The following is a 17,658-nucleotide window of genomic DNA, read 5'->3' as shown; positions in this document are numbered from 1 at the left end:
CTCCCTTTTCAGCAGATAACCTTGACTTTACTTCTTAGAAAAAACAGATGAGTTCCCTCAGCTTGATTTATTCACACCTACAAACCACCTCTATCTATTCTATATTCCTTTACCATCAGTCTCAGAGGAAAAAACATCCTTTCTTATGTTCAACGCTAATCTCTCCATGAGTATTCTTTTAAAAAAAATTGTGGTAAGGGACTTCCCTGGCGGTCCAGTGGTTAAGAATCTGCCTTCCAATGCAGGGGACGTGGGTTTGATCCCTGGTTGGGGAACTAAGATCCCACGTGCTGTGGGCCAACTAAGCCCGCACACCTCAACTAGAGAGCCTGCGTGCTGCAAACTACAGAGCCCATGTGCTCTGGAGCCTGCGTGCCACAACTAGAGAGAAGCCTGTGTGCCACAACTAGAGAGAAGTCTGTGCGCCACAACTAGAGAGAAGCCTGTGCGCCACAACTAGAGAGAAGCCCTCGCACCATAACGAAGATTCCCACGTGCCGCAACTAAGATCCGATGCAGCCAAAAAAAAAAAAAAAAAAAATTGTGGTAAAATATACGTAACATAAAACTGATCATTTCAGCCATTTTTAAGTGTACAGGTCTGTGGCATTAAGTTTAATCACATTGTTGGGCAACCATCACCACCATCCATCTCCAAAACTTCTGCATCTTCCTCAGTTGAAACTCTGTACCCATTAAATGATAATTCTCTTCTCCTCCCTCCCTCTAGCCCCTGGCAACCACCGTTCTACCTTCTGTTTTAATGAATTTGACTACTCTAGGTACCTCATATAAGTGGAATTATACAATATTTATTGTTTTGTGACTGGCTTATTTCACTTACCATAATGTCTTCGAAATTCATCCATGTTGTAGCATGTGTCAGAATTTCTTCCCCTTTTAAGGCTAAATAATATTCCATTGCATGTATATGCCACATTTTACCTATTCATTCTTCCACTGATGGAACCTGGGTTGCTACCACCTTTTGGCTATTGTGATTAATGCTGCTATGATCATGGGTGTACAAATTCCATCAGTATTCTCTTCATGCTTCAGTAGTCAGGCTTGCTCTCTCTAGCTCTCTTGCTTGCTCTCTCTTCCTTTCAAACTCTCTCTTTACTGGTTCCCTCCCGTCAGCCTATAAAACATACTCAAGTCTTGCACACCATCTCTATAAACATTCTCTAAATCACCCCTAAAAACCTCCTTTCAGTTTCAGCTCTTCTCTCAATTCATAGTAGACATGACTAACCAGACTTACCCGGAGTCAGATATTCTAGTCCTATTTGGAGGACAAGGTGTGCTTTTGTTCTTAGTTATCTGAATAAGCTCAATAAAGGATTCACTGACTCTTACAGAAAAGTATACATTTAGGTTCAGATTTCTGCATGGGAAAATTTTGGGAATGATGACAGGTAAACATAAGAATACATTTTAAACTGTCTGATCTTTAAAAAAAATTTTTCAGTCTTTAAAAAAAATCAGACTCCTCCGGGAAAAACTGAAATGACAAATATTCCTTCTAACATGCAGCTGAGAAGGAATCAAGGAAATAATGAGAAAAGCTCAAGTTCCTTACATTGATGAATGAAGCATTGATGTAATCAGAATCTGGAACTCCTTCAACTGGTGTCAGATGGACTCTAGAATGGTCATCTAGAAAAAAAAATTTTTTTTTCAATTAAATTCAATTTTATTTTTCACTGGTCCCAATGCAACCAGGCCAGTTGTGACATCTATGACTATGTGTAGAGAGACACACAAGTATAAAGTTGTCACTGCAGCACTATTTATAACAGCAAAAATTCGGACACATCTCAACCATCATTAGGGGACTAAGTTAAATAAATTAAGATATATCCATAATATGGAATAGTAAGCAGTTGATAAAAAGGAAAGTGAACACTTCTGTTTCTTGACAATTACCAGTACATATATCGGTATATATATATATACCAATACACCAATACATTTCTCTATATTATAGTCATTTCAGGTATATAGCATTATAGTTCAACATCTGTAATAACTATAGTGATCACCACCACAAGTCTAGCTACCATCCATCACATTACAGTAGGAACCCCCACCAATCCATTTCACCCACCTCCAACCCCCTTCCCCTCTGGTAACCAATAATCTGTTCTCTGTATCTATGAGTTTGTGTTTGTTTTGTTTTGTTTTTTTAGATTCCACATGAGTGAAATCATATGGTATTTATCTTTCTCCATCTGACTTATTTTCCAATATATATTGGGAAAAAAAAGAAAAAAGTCAAAGCAATGTATACAGCATACCAGTTATACTAAAAATATATAACATATATACATGCATTTATACACAAATAAGACATAAGTATCTGTAAATGCCTAGTACAGTGGTATTTAATATATTATGCACCCAAAATTGCACCAGGAATTATTTAAAGGATGAGTTTTTTAAAAAAGCAATTATAAAAGATAAAGCAGGGCTTCCCTGGTGGCGCAGTGGTTGAGAGTCCGCCTGCCGATGCAAGGGACACGGGATCGTGCCCCGGTCCGGGAAGATCCCACATGCCGCGGAGCGGCTGTGCCCGTGAGCCATGGCCACTGGGCCTGCGCGTCCAGAGCCTGTGCTCCGCAACGGAAGAGGCCACAACAGTGAGAGGGCCGCGTACCGCAAAAAAAAAAAGCAAAGTTCAAACATTTTGCTCTCACATCCCACTAGATTATGCATATTCCATTCTGGAGACCACTAGCCTAGAAAAATGTCTGTTGGGTTATAGATAAACTGATTAGCAATGGCTAACTCTGGGAAGGAGTTACAAAGAGAACTCTGAATTGGAATTTCTTTGCAATGAGCAACAAAAAACCCCCACAACAACCATGCACTTGCTGTCTGGTCTTAGTGAAACTGCTCTCCTTAACTTCCCAGAAACTTTAGGCCTGCCATAAAAAACCTGGTCAAGCACCCCTATTGACTTTATGAGCACCTGGGGTTGCCTGGGGAGCCATAAAGGCTCTTACAGTCCAAAGGCTTGACTCTATTCTTATTACCAGCCTTCCTATGATCAATTACAAGATTCTTTCCATCCTCAGAAAATCTGGCTACAGATGCAGTTTCAGGTTACATCCCAAGAAACCCTACAAACACTCACAAGGCAAGATGTTTACATATCGATTTTTTTCCTTGTTCTCCTCCTTGGAGGCAGCTTCACAGGTGGCCTGGATAGGACAAGCAGGGAGAGCCTGAAAGGTTAAGAGAAATTACAGAAGTTATTAAAAGGGATAAACACCAAACATGTAAACTGCTGCACCATACTCTGACCTGGCAGCAAGTTCTACCTTTTCTTGGGGGGGGGAAAGATGTGCCCAGGTGAATACTTGCACCTAATACAGAGAGTGCACCTCTCTTCTAAATAGCTTCTAAGCTCCTTAGAGTTTGAATGCCCAGAGGGCAGAATGCCTTTCCTGTTACTATAAGCACAGCATGCTCTTTATATGATTACTATGTGGTTAGGAGCATGTTGCAATGCTGGGTCAAAATGGACCACCCCAGTATATGGGACTGGGGACATAACTGAAAGGATGGGCCATTTATCCCCATGCTGACCATCATGCAAAGCTGGAGATGTATCTCAGAGTAAACCACACAGGAGGGGTCTGGATGGTCAGTTGAGTTAGGAGCCTGACAAGGGGGTATGGCAGCCCAGCCTCTAGCATCATGTGGTAAGGAAGCAAGGGCAGATGAGTGGGTGAGAGGGCATTCACATGGATGCAGCAGTTAGGAAGCAGAGGACTTGGATGAGGTAACACTGAATCTGCAACAGTTTTGGAGCAAATGTAAATCAGCTAGCACTGGGAGGTATGTGGGTAAGTATAAATGGTTTGACATGAGATAGTCTGGATTGTATGAACTTGAGCAAATCGGCCAAAGTTTCCCATAAAATTGGGACAATAGTATCCGCTACATAAGGAGTAAATAAGATAATCTCATGTTTGGCATAGAATAAGCATTCAATAAATTCGTTTTATAGGAGTAGGAAGCTAAACTTTATTATTTGAACTGTTTTCTTCTGTGTTCTATATATTCAAAACTAAGAAAGCAAAAAGAGAAATAGTTTAAAATTACAACCTAGACAACCTTCCTGATAAGTGATTTGGAAATATGTCTTAAAGCTTTAAAAATATTCATACCCTTTGACCTAGCAAATCTGGATTCTAGCCTAAATAAAAAAAATCTCTATGTTCAAATTATTTACTTCATCATTATTTAGAATGACCCCAAACTGAAAACAACCTTAGTATTCAGCAGTAGGAGAACAGTTAAGTAAATTATGGCTCATGTATTACGTTTCATTCATTCCTTCAACAAACATATAATGTGTACCTATTAGGTACCGAGTTAGGTACAGAGCAAACAGCGGTGAATCAAATCATATACACAGTTCTTGCTCTCATGAACAATGCAAACTTGTGGGTGAAAGACAGATATTAAATAAATAAAACAAGTAAATATAAAATTACATACCATGATAAATGCAATGAGAGAACAGGTTATTAGAGAAAGTATCAGAAAGCCCAAGGAATACCCCAATACAGACTAAGGGTAGGTCTCTATGAGGAAGGATGAGTATGGAAAAGAGTATGCCAGGCAAAGAACAGCATGTATGATGACCCAGAGGCAGGAGAAGGCTTGGTTTGTGTGAGGAAATAAAGTGTCAGTGAGGGTGTTATGTATAAAATGTTGCTGGTGGAGATGGCAAGAGGAAGTGGGAGGAGATGAGTTTTTTGACAAGGTTGATCACATATTTCTACATAGGTCCTTGAATAGGAAGTTTGAATTTTACTTTAAGTGCACGAGGAAACCATTCAAGGTTTTTATAAACTGCAATCCACTTTACCTGTTAAAGAATCACTCTGGCTGCTACATGGAAAATGGGCTGGGAGGAAGGCAAGTACAGAATGTGGAAAGATGATGGTACAAGGAAATAGATGCCTTTGAGATATATTATGAAGTCAGAATGACTAGATTTAGAGATGGAATGGACAAAAGTTGGGGAGAGAAAGAGACAGGAATGAAGGATGACTCTCAGGTTTCTAGCTTGGATAAAAATAATAAAAAAGATTAAGTAAAGGAAATGCCAGCCTAAAAGGAACCAATTTCGCCAGAAAGAAACAAGAGTTTTAAGAAGGAGCAAATATACTTCCTAGGAACCAGCAAGATAGTGGTAGGAGAAATTAAAGTGAAATATCCCAAGATAACCAGAGTCAAGGTCTCATAGTCTATCTACCTTCACTTATTCAAGAGATTTTCTTTTCAGAGTTAAAACCCTGGAGGTTCTGCCTGTTATTTTACTAAGATAGCCAATTTCTTTAGACCCACTGCTGTCAATACATAAAGGGGAAAAAGGAGTTTCCTGGACCGGAAGATTGGAATTTCCCAGTTCACCCACAGTTTGCCTTCTCTTCACCCAGATAGGCTAGATTTCCACCTTGATGCAGGGCAGGATGAGACACAAGTTTTTAAAAGCCCTCAAGACTAATCCTGAGGCATTACTTTTCCTGTACATTCCTTGTCTAAAATGATGTAGAACAGATGTAGTGATAACAAGATTCTTGAAAATAGTCCTCAGGGTCAGTAATGACAATGACCACATCTCAAAGTCCTGTCAGCACCCCTAGCTCCCCCAGTCATGATGAAGAAAAATTAGGTCTCCAGGTAGGCTGAGGCTCCTAAAAGGAAAGTTAGGAAGAAACAGGAGTCACTGTTTGACAAGAGAAAATAAAAGATTTGCTTTAGAGAACACTGTGCTAGATGTAAAATATCAGATTGAAGAGCTCAGGTCAAGGATGAAAACAAGGGGAATCCTACTTTTAGCTTCTACTCTGAAAATCCCAGCCTCGAGAACTGGGCAGAAGCAGCTGAACCAGAAGGCTCTAAGATGTTAAATTCTCCACAAACAGTAGGTGGCATCAAAGACCACTTCATCCCTTGCTCAGGCCTTTACTGGAAGCAAGGCTGTCATTTTCTAAAAAGTGTCAGTTAAAAAAATTTTTTTTTCAATTTTTACAATTATTTTTTTAAAAAGTATATCCACCACCCAATTTAACTTATAAGTTCTCTTTGGGCCCTTCCTCATCATGTCCTTTTCCTTCTCCTCTCACAAGTAAACTTGGAATTTTGTATTTATTATCCCCTTGCTTTATTTGTATCCATATATTCTGTATCCTTAAAAATATATATTTTTATTGTTCAGTCTATTTTTTGATAAAAATGCAATGATAAATGGTGACTTGCTTTTTTTGCCCAACATTATGTTCTGAAGATTCCACTCAGGTTGTTCCATGTAGCCAAAGTTCATTCATTTTAACTACTTTGTAGTCCTCCATTTTTAGACCATACCAACATTTATTTATCCATTCTACTACTGGTGAATATTTGGGTTGTTTACAGTTAACCATCCTGCTTTGAGCACTAACTGTATGTGTTTCCTCATGCACATTTGCAAGAGTTTCAGGTATGACTATCTTTAACCTTACCAGATGAGGCCAAATTGTTTTTCATAGTAGCTGTACCAATTTACATTCCCACCAGCAATGTAAAGTATTCCAGTTATTCCGTATCCTTGTCAACATTTGCTACGGTCAGACTTTAAATGTATCAAATGTAGGTTTAATTTATATTTCTCTGATTATTAATGAGGTTCACCATCATTTCATAGTTTACTGGTCAACAGGGTTTCCTCTTCTGTGAAGAACCTAGTTGAGTGTTTCCCCATCTTTCTACTGGATTATTTATCTTCTTACTACTTTGTAGAAGTTCTTTATGTGTTCTGGAAACTCATTCTTTATCAGTTATAAGTGTTACAAGTATTTTTTACCAAGTTTGTGGCCTGCCCCTTCATTTTCTTTATAGTATTTATTTATGAACAGAAGTTTTGCATTTTAATGTAGTCAAGTTGATCAATCTTTCCCTTTATAAACATTTTAAGTCTTAAGAACACCTTCTTATGTGAGATCATAGTATATTTTCCTACATTATTGTCTCTACATTTTTTCCTTTAAATTTCAGTGTTTACATCAACTGGGACTGATTTTTGGTACGAGACAGGAATTCAATTTCATTTATTCCCATGGGGTTACCCAATTGTCTGAGCTCTATTTATTGTAAAGACCATCCTCTACCCCAGCAAAACTACAACAGCATTTGTCACAAATAGGTTTCCCTTTACATATGAATCTGCTTCTGGGTTCTCTATTTTATTCCGCTGGTCAATCTATTCCAGTGCCAATACAAAACTGTCTTAATTACTAAACTTTATAATGACTCTTTATACTGGTAAGGCGGGTCTCCTCACCTTGTTCTTCTTCTTCAGGAATGTCTTGGCTATTCTTGAATCTTTTCTCTTCCATATTAATTTTAGAATCAGCTTGTCAAGTTCCACAAAAAACCTGTTGGGATTTTTATTGGAATTGCATTGAATCTATATATCAGTTTGGGGAGAATTGACAACTTTACAATACTGAGCCTTCTAATCCATTGATCTTATTTCTTTCACTAATTTAGGTTTTTTTCTTTAATGTCTTCAAACATTTTTATAATTTTCTCCAAAGATTTTGTAAATATTTTACTAAATTTATTCCTAGGTACTTCACATTTTGGATGCTATTGTAAATGGCATCTTTTAAAAATTATTAGATTTTCTGATTGTGGCTTATAAACAGAAATGCATTCATTTTTATGCTGTTTTTGTATCTATCAACTCTGTTAAAATAACATTAATTCTAATAATTTATCTGATGAGTCTTTGGATTTCTCTGGGACAATAATCTCCTCTGTGAAAAAAACTGATTTTTGTCTCTTCCTTTCCAATCCGTAATACCTTTCGTTTCTTTTCTTGCCTTATTGTGTTAACGTCTCCAGTATAGTACTGAATCTCATTCACTTTAAAGTTTGAATCCCCTTCCAAATACTTTGGCCATAGTCACCAGTGCCTGAACACTCTGCTGTGATGGGGAGCCTACTACTTTCCAAGGCAGTTCCCCTGATCTTGGAACAGTTCTGTTTAGAAGGACTTAACACCCAGATACACAATTTGTTTTCCCCTTGTACTGACTAGTGTAAAACCCAGGAGGTCAGCTGGTACCTTCTCTGCCCCTTGGAAATCCTGAACTCCCAATTCCCTGGACTGTTGAATTCTAAAGCCCTTGACATAGGTACTGATAATTCCTATAGGCCTTTGGCTCTGATACATTTATTTGGAGACAACTCATCAATGCAGAGACTATTCTGCCTCTGATTCACTCAGATGCCACACAGTTCTGTCACCAAATTACACATAAATGTTTCTTTACCTGGAAATCCAAGAATTAAGCTGTCTCTACTAAAGATGCAGGGTCCTGCGTGGGTTGGGGGGTTTCACATTTCACAATTCACAGATTGTGACCACCTCACAGCCTCTAGTTCTTTCCCTAGCTGTCTCCTATCCCCTTCATCTCAGGAGCTAACTAAAGTCTATTTATTTATTTATTAAACCTTAAACATGTTTTAGGGACCTCAATAAGTGGCTTTTCAAAGTGTTTCTTTTAAACAAATTCAGTGCTTCCTTCTGAGACAAATGCTGGTCAGTAAAATGTTCCAGCTTATAACTTTAGGACAAAAGTTCCATTACCCACAACTTTCAACCACAGTGGGGTTTCATAGAAATGTTACACACTCCCCATTTAGTCTGTCAGATATCCGAAAACAGCTGTCATTTCCTATGCTTGTTGTTTCTTCAGCTGTTCACCCCCACGGTCCAGTTTTTCCTCCAAAACAACTTCCCATTTAATGATACTCCTTTTCACAGAGACCTGACCACAAGACTCTTGGCACAGTTCAAGCTGGGGACACCAACTCTATTCTATATGCCATCTATACATTAAAGCATAATGGATACTATGCTAAAGCTAATAAGCTTGAATAGCTTTGTTTACTATATTAAAAAAACTTTTGAAAGTTTTTTCCTCTTCTTCTTTTTGGCTACACTGCAAGGCACGCAGATCTCAGCTCCCCAAACAGGGATCAAACCTGCACCCTCTGCAGTGGAAGCACGGAGTGTTAACCACTGGACCACCAGGGAAGCCCCTTTTAAGTTTTTAATGTCTGCTTTTAAAAATGTTATTTAAAAATATGCTTGTTGTAAAAGAAGGTCAAATAATTCAGTAGAAAGTGGAAGTTCCCTATCATGTCTCTCCTGTCTTCTACCCGTCCTTGTAGGCAACCACTGCTCAGTTCACAGTATTCCTCCAGACTTAAAAAAAAAAAAAAAAAAGGCATTAACATACTCAAATGCAGACATACATAGATTTTTTTTTAAAAAGGGGATTATACCATGTAAAGTCCCCTGGAATATGTTTTTTCCCGTATTTTTCTATGTCAACACATTTATTTTAATGACAGTACAGAATTTCATAATAGATGCAAGAAATTATTTAGCCGTTCTGCTATTTGATAGATAAATATTTTCCACTTTATTTTCTTTGCTATTATAAGTAATGCTACAATGAACATCCTTGTACAAATATATATTTTGTTTTCTGATAGAGTCCCATAAGTTAGGTCAGATAGCATAAGCATTTAAAATTTGGTTGATACTGCCAAATCATCCTTCCAATGCTGTATCAATTTAAACTTCCCCTACCTGTGTGTAAGAGTTTCTTTATCCCCATACCCCTGCCCATACTTGATATCAATCTTATAAAATTTTCAAATCTAACAGGCCCAAAATAATGGTTAGTTTTAATCTGGATATCCGGATTACTAAATATAGTTGAGCTTCTTTTCCTATGATTATAGACTATTTGTTTTTCACCTCTGAACTGCCAATTTTTCTCCTGCAATGTTTACTTTTTTCTCACAGGTTTGGAGAAGCTCTATATATTATGGAAAATTCTCTGTCTACCTGTGGCAAATAGTTTCTCCCAGTTGGCCACTTCCTTATGGTGTTATTTTTCAGAGATGCTTAACATCTTAATATATTTATTATCTTTCAATCTATTCTATTCTAGCTTCTGAATCTTGTGTTTTGCTTAGAAAGGCCTTCCTCACCCCATGATTACAAGAATATTATTCTATGATAGCGGACACAAATTAGTGTGTTTGTCCTATGTGTTAACTCTCCTCTTTCCTGCCAGGGCTGACCGATGCAAGCACAGTCACACCTGACCTACATTTGTTATCAACTAGATTCTCTTTTCCAGGATTTTGAAACCCAGGAAGAAGCAGAGGCTTCCCTAGAGGGCCCAGACCCACCAGAATAGGACCTGCTCTGTCCAAAGGCTGGTAGTCTATCTCATCTTTTGATTCTGCCAGCTTCCCCACTTCTTTGCTTGAGTTAACTTCTCTTGTTTTTAAGTAAAAGACCTTAACTCACTTAGCAGTTAGTAACAGAGAGTGGGGTTGTAGGTGAGATACTGATGGGGAAAATACGGGTGATGTGAACCTGATTACCGAGTTCAGATGAAGGGAAAGGAACTGTCAACCAACTTGCATTATGGGAAAGGGCAAGCCACTCATACCTCACAACTGTAAAACAGTTACTTCATATTGGCTTGCAATCACCTGGGATATGCTCTAGCTGATTTTAAAGGAGTTGGGGGAGGGGGAGTGCCAATTAAAAGGACATGAGAAATGCTGAAACCAAGGAATAGGATTATTTCTGACAATTTTAGATAGTAAAACAAGAAAAAGCCCAGCTCCAAAATCAAATACTTATCTCCAAAGACAGCACAAAATTCAGGGCCCTTCTATGACTGTGCTATATGTATTTTGCTGAAACAAAAGTTAAAGTTTCAGAATTTTGCTGGTTGTTAAATGTTAATGCCAATGGAATTCACATCTTTCCTTGGCTGGTCACGTGAAAGACACGGCTTTAAAGTGAGATAATTGAAATGATGCAGAAAGGAAACAGAGGAGTTGGGGAAAGCCAACTTCTAAAAATCTCTATTGTGCTCTCTACTGCATCCTGCTTTCATGATGAAAACTGCCCCACAACCCAGCTCTCATTGCTCATGGATAATCAGGATGCAAGCATAACACGATCTGGAGGGTAAAATACATAAAGAAGGTAGGAAAGCAAAGAACTAACACCCAGAAGAAACTGCAGGAATTCACTGAGTTGGATCACCAAAAACCATAGGAATAGTTGTTGATATACATTTTGAGGATGTTAGACCAAGGAGGGGTCTAATTCTAATTTTTGAATACGGCTAGATTTCTAGTTATGGTACGGTTATCTGAACTTCTGCAGTTAGTGTAACCGCTCAGGAAACTGGCCACGGTTCTAATGGTGGGGTGGGGTGGGGTGGCCAGTAGGAACCTGGACGGAAGGTAACAGAGAAAAGCCAGAAAGCCCTTGGCACAAAGTAGAGGAAATCAGTGTTACAGGGGATCCAACAGCCTCAACCTTCTCACTGACACCTTCATCATGTCCTTGATGCATGCCTCACTAGAGGGTGTACATGGGTGAGGAAAGCACCTGCATCTTTTAGAAGAAGGAACTGACTTCAAAAAGGGGTTCTTGATCTTAGTGGGAAGAAAAAAGCCTCAGAGGCCACAGTTCACCAGGGCTCAGACTTCTCTGAGGTGGATAATTTGTTGTGAAGCTCCCAACAATGGAAATGGGAGGCAGCCAGCTCAGGTCAGTTGAGGGGGCCTGACTAGACTCTCATGCTAGAGAAGGGCTCCTTCTCATCCAACTCTCAGGCCTGAGTCAGTTCACAGACCTAGAACCCTTCAATGATGGGCACATGTAAGAAAGAACCCTGCCACAGCACATCAACACTCCTATACCATGAACCTTCCTCCTCATCTTGCCTTAAGAATCTGCAGGCATTTACCATGGTAACCACTGGGTAAAGGCAAATACATCTTTTGGGGTCTACTGGGTTCTGGCCTTCAGATAACTAATTCCTGGGAACCCAGAATGCTGTAATTTCATGCTAGTTTGAATGGAGCCTTTGTAGCCCAGGAGATGGAAGGATTTTTGGCTTGAAGTGGTCTCATGTTAGGAGCTACCTATTTTCCCAATGTATGGCTGGAATGGAATTCTACAGCAAGGAGCAGGAATAACCACATTGGTCCCCTAACCCTTTGGATAGGTACCATTCCAGTAGCTAGAGCAAATGCAAGCTGCTGGAGCAGTCATCTCCCTTTACCAAAAGGCTAGGTCCCTAGATGAGTCACAGAGCTCCTAAGTGCTACAGGAAACTTAAAAGTTGTGGGATGATGAGATAATCCATTTAGATGTGTGAGTTTAGTGATGGCATGAAGCAAGTGCTCAATAACTACTAATATTAGCTATTCTGATGCTTCCTATTACTCTCCATGCAAGTTACCAAACAGATAAGCTGACAGTTTTTAAGAATGTCAGTATAATGTCATACATGAACCATGTGGAACTGCAGATTTGCAGTTGCTTTTCCAGATGTTATATTTCCTACAGATTAAGATAACCCGTGGTACCTGGAATTTCGCTATTAATGAGGCAAGTACGCTTATTTTCTCCTTTATGATGCACAAGGACTACATGAAGCAGTTTCCCTTTCTCATGGCAGGAGCAGCTTCAGTGATAAATCATCTTGACCTCCCTCTGCTGTGAACTGGTTCACTGGGATTTTGTCTCACTGTTTCACAGGACATCACCCTGACAACTATATAGTGGCCTGCCACCTTGGCCAAGTTTTCTGAAAGTCAAAAGCCAGCAGCACATCAGGATATCCCCTCCAACGTAAAGGGTAAGTTGCCACTCCTTGCCCCCACGCCCTCCCCACCGCCCACTTCAAAGAGGAGGAGTGATGCTTGCTGGGTCATTATGGGTTTTGGAGACAGCATGCGTATACCACATGCTGGTGTCCTATTCTGACTCATTTATTGAGTGATCTGAAAAGAGAAGGCTCTCTAGCTGATCCAGGCCATAGAGAAATTAGCTCTGGTAGATTCTACGGGGCCCTAAGTGTCTGTAGTTCAGGCTGAGCAGGAGAATCATGATGAAAAACCTTAGGATTTGGGGACAAGACCATGATCCTGTCAGCAAGATTATGATCCTAGCTTAGCACTGGGGTCTGGTAGAGACTGTAAGCCTGACCATGGGACACTAGATATCCATATGACGTCAACTACCCATCATAAACTAAGTATTATGTGATTCAATAAGCTATAAATTGGGACATGTCCAGAATTCAGCTGAAACTGATGTGTACAGAACGCGTGCCACACACCCACTCCTTCAACAGATTCCTCTAACTTCGTGATGATATTAACGGTTGACTAAAGGAGAAGAAAGTCCAGCCTAGTGTACAAATGCCTCTGTGAGACATGCTAGCCTATTCTGGAAGCAGACTGCTATGGGATAATCTACTTAAGGTATGGCTCTGAATGAGTATAAAAGAGAAATCCGTCTGGTGAACAGAACTTCAAGCAAGGTATCACACCATCCACTTCACTGGATGTCAGGATCTAAGCTGATCCCTGGGTAGTAGATAACTGGGACAAAAAAGACAGAAAATATTTATGCTCCATGTGTATGCTCACTGAATGGCACTCACTGCAAGAACCCAGGAGATGTTGGTCGGCCCTTTCCCTCACCACCCCAGTGCTGGCCCAATGAGCCCATGAACATAGTGGCCATGATACCACGGCAATTGACTGTCACAATACCTATCTGAATTTGCCTACCATGCCTCTTAGGAACACCACCTCTATCCAGGTATTCACTGGAATGCCTTATCATGGGATCTCAGGGAATCACCTCTAAACAAAGAACTCATTTCACAGAAAAAAGTACAGCCACCAGGTCACATACCCATCACCCAGAAGTAGCTTGCATCATATTTAAAAAACAGCAGAGTGCCTACTGGAGACCTAGCTATAATGTTGAGGCTGAGGTGCTATCCTGTGGGATGAGGTGAATGTTCATAACCAATAATGAGCATTAAATGGTGTTGTTTTTCTAACAGCCAGAAAAAAGGGTCCAAGTTATTACCTTAACTCTTGCCTGGTAAATGGTCTTCTGCTTCACCTCTTGCTTCCCTCCCATCTATTCTCCACATTGTAGCTAGTGATTTTCTCAGAGTACAAATCTGACCACATCACTCTCCACTCCCCCAAGCCCTTCAGAGGTGGAGCAGATATGAGTGGTAACCCACCCACCCAATAAACATTCCTCCTTGCTACTAGAGCTCCCATTCTGTGGGTCATCCGCCTATCCTCTACATGACACTGGAATAATCTGGATTGGTCTCAGCCAGTTGCAGTAAGTCTATTTCTCCCTTGCTTATGACTAGTTTAAGAAGGAATATGTGACCAGGGAGGTCTCCAGAAGCTTTTGGGAAAGTTTTCCTCACTAATTAAAGGAGACATACAGGAAGAAACAGTCATTCTCTTCCCACTGGACCTTGTTTACCCCCATGTGGTGCCTAGAACTGGGACAGCCATTATTTTTTGGGGGGGTCACGCTGCATGGCTTATGGGATCTTAGTACCCCAACCAGGGATTGAACCTGGGTCCTCAGCAGTGAAAGCACGAAGTCCTAACCACTGGACTGCCAGGGAATTCCCTGGGCAGCCATTTTGGCAACATGAGGAAAGCCAGCCTAAGAGACAGGACTGACACATGGCTGAGTGGAAAGATATGAAGGAGACAGAGTTTAACAATGCCCAAGTTGATGAATTAGCCAACTCTGGAACTATTCCTGTGTCCTCAAATCCATTCCCCTTTCCCTAATCATTACCACTTTACATCAATCTATCAGCGACTCTGGTCTTAACTGCTGCAGCCCCTAACTGTATTTCCTGCTTCTATCCTGGTCTCCCCATGGGCTATTCTCTAACTAGTAGTCTGAGTCATTTTTTCCAAATTACAAATCTGGTTGGTCTGTGGCTTCCCACTTCTCTCATGACATTCTACAAGATCTACAGTCTGGCCCAGTCTTCTACATTTTCATCTCTTACTACTCCCTTAAGTCTCTGCCCTTCAGCCACTCACAGTCCTTCATTATTTTTTGAATGTGCCCTTCCCTCACCCACCCTCACTACTGACAGATTGCTCCTGATATTCCCAGTGCCTGGAATGTTCCCCATCCCCCTTTCCCCAATGCCCTTGCCTATGATTAGGTCTCAATTAAAATATCATTTTTAAAGGAAGTTCTGAACTGGTGGACTGGAATCATCAACTGGTAGATTCACAAACATGTTCTGCTTCCTTGAGAGAGTTATAAAACACACAAATGTAAATACTACCCAGGATGAGGCCTGTGCTCTGCAGTCTGCCATGGTCCTCATTTTCCACAATGACCTATTCCTAATGTCTACTTAAGATACCCTGTGACCCCTGGCTCTAGACTCTAAAAGGCCACCTCTTAATATAGGTTCCTATGCCTCTGCACCAGTTCTTCATGTTCTATATTGCTGTTTGAACTTACACAGCAAGTTCCCTGAGTGTAGGGACTAGATCTGTTTTTGCTCCCCAGCAAATCCCTGGCACCTTGCACATATCAGATGCTTGATAAGTATTTATTAAACAAAAGTAACAGATGCAATGATGAATGAATGGATAGATGGGTAGAAGAGGGAGGTATGGCAAATCTTTTTGCATTTCCTGTCCATGGTCACATAGGAAAGGAGTCAGATGAACCTGGTAAAAAATTTCTCACCTCTTAACCCATTAGAAACCTGTTTTCTACCCCATGATTCAAAAGGTTTGACCTTAGGTCTGCCTTCCTCCCTGCTGACACACCAGCCTCAGCAAAGAACTCACGTTGAATTCCTCTCTGAAGAGCTTATTGTCATCAGCCATTCTCCGGTTAATCTCCTCTTCCAGCTTGTCCACAGGCAGGGGCGGATACTTCCTGTTGGTGCTTGGGGACCTGGCCAGAAGTGGTACGCTCTGGGGTTCTGCAGTGCATAAGGGGGAAGGTTGGTCAGGTGCCCTGGGGACACAGCCCTTCTCTGGAGACTAAATTAGGGGTTCTATCTCATTGGTCAGGCATCCAAAAACTAGGGCTGCTTTCAAGTCTCTTTTTTCCTTTCCTTTCAGGATGGGGAAACTCCTATTTTCTTGATTTTCCTTCTCTGTGAAGGTTCCCCATGTAATTTAGGGGTGTCTTACCCACATCCTCAGTGCGGCCATTGGATAAGCGGAACGAATTGGAGTGGCTCCCAGCTTGCTTGTATTTCTTAAACCTAATGAGAAAATGTTCATAGTGAAACACTAAGCACAGAGTCAGGAGAGACCAATCATTGGCTTTGTAGCTCCACTTACTGATTCAGCCTTTTAAAATATCCTTTACCAAAAAACAGGCTCTTTTAGAGACAGGTTCTGCACACACGGAAGCCGCTCCAGTGGTGACTGAGCACCTCATTGTGCTCTTGCTCACCCTCAGCACACTAGAATCCAACCCAGAGAACCGCACAGTATGTTCTGGCTTGAATGGCTCCTCTGTGCAGCTCCAGTTCCAGGATTCGCTGCAGATCATAGCCACACCAGGTGGAAGTAGGATGTGTGGGTAGAATACAGTGGGGGGAGATAAGAGTATCAAACAAAAATCCTGGTACTTCCCTGGTATAACCAGGGAGAAGCCCAGAGCTTCAGACTGGGTTGGCACAGGTCTGGCCACAAGTCTCCTGCAGAAAGGTGGAGACACACGACAAACTGTAGGGGTATACAAGGTTTCCCTCTCTTTATCCCTGCAGAAGAAGAGAGGGAGCCCAGAGTAGCTTAAGCCAAAAATAAGGGTAGAGTTAAACCCAATTAGTCAGGGTGGAGACTTCAGCAGGAGGAGAACAAATCACCTTCTTTTTCCCTCCCTTGGGTTTCCCTTCCTGGCTTTGGTACCTGTTTAAAGAGTAATACCTACAAGACCCTGGAAGAAAAGTCAGAAAGAGAAACTCTGTAGCTCACATGGTTCAGTTCAGCATGCCAGAGTCAGAGGCCCTAGAAGGGTTTGGGGACAAAGCCCCAACTAGAAATAAAGTAGACCTTTACTGAGCACATAATCTTCACTGGGGTGCTTTCAGGGGTTGTTTCAATAGGGCTAGATCTGAAGATCTTAAAATGCCTATTAGTAACAACAGACTGTGGCTTCTTCCCTCAACCTCTAAACCACTGTCCTGGATTTTAGGGTGAACTGGAGTTGAGGGACTGGACTTGGGACAGATGGAAGCAAAGGGGAGGGGCTAGGTGTTAAGGAAGACTATGTAAAACTTTAAAACATTTCTAAGCAGAATTTTAATCTTAGGAGTGCTACCATGAGTCATTCCCCTCTATCCCATTCACTGTCTTTATCCTACTGTCTTCTGGACTGTGTGGGCTTATTGAGACCCTGTGGTATTGAAACAGAGTCCAAGAGAATGCAGAAGCATTAGCACGCTCACCTTAACATGTACAAAACTATGATAATAAACACGATCACTAGCAGAGAGGACAGGGCCACCATCACTGCAATAATTGGCGTCTCATCTGAAATCAAGAGAACGAAACATGTTATTATCATTGTATGTAATGGAGGGCTCAAGTTGGCTGCTCAGGGAAACACCCAAATGAGGAAGAAGGGCTCCTCCAAATGCTTATGTAGATGGCTGGGCATGGGGAGGGAGAGAGGGAGAGAAGGAGGGGTGTGGGGGAGAGGGAGAGAGA

The 17,658-nt window shown here is 40.9% G+C and overlaps 1 protein-coding gene across 9 annotated transcripts in view; it reads right to left on the bottom strand.

Annotated features, from left to right (window-relative positions):
- Positions 1–17,658, bottom strand: part of PTPRA (protein tyrosine phosphatase receptor type A) — a 185,355-nt gene that overhangs the window by 32,041 nt on the left and 135,656 nt on the right. For 6 of the 9 annotated variants that reach the window (XM_029221925.1, XM_029221927.1, XM_029221926.1 and 3 more), the window contains 5 exons: positions 17,397–17,481; positions 16,132–16,205; positions 15,781–15,917; positions 3,140–3,230; positions 1,583–1,659 (listed from right to left, as the gene is read on the bottom strand). In XM_029221925.1, coding sequence (XP_029077758.1) covers positions 1,583–1,659; positions 3,140–3,230; positions 15,781–15,917; positions 16,132–16,205; positions 17,397–17,481 — 464 coding nt within the window. Of the gene's footprint in view, positions 1–1,582; positions 1,660–3,139; positions 3,231–7,342; positions 7,437–15,780; positions 15,918–16,131; positions 16,206–17,396; positions 17,482–17,658 lie in introns of all 9 variants that reach the window. The other 3 variants (XM_029221931.1, XM_029221929.1, XM_029221930.1) reach the window with 1 other exon arrangement.

The sequence above is a fragment of the Monodon monoceros genome, unplaced genomic scaffold, assembly GCF_005190385.1.
Source record: "Monodon monoceros isolate NGI ecotype Baffin Bay Population unplaced genomic scaffold, NGI_Narwhal_1 Super_Scaffold_13, whole genome shotgun sequence".
In the NCBI taxonomy this organism is placed as follows: Eukaryota; Metazoa; Chordata; class Mammalia; order Artiodactyla; family Monodontidae; genus Monodon; species Monodon monoceros.
Note: the sequence above shows the minus strand (reverse complement) of the source record. Positions and strands in the feature narration are given on the sequence as shown.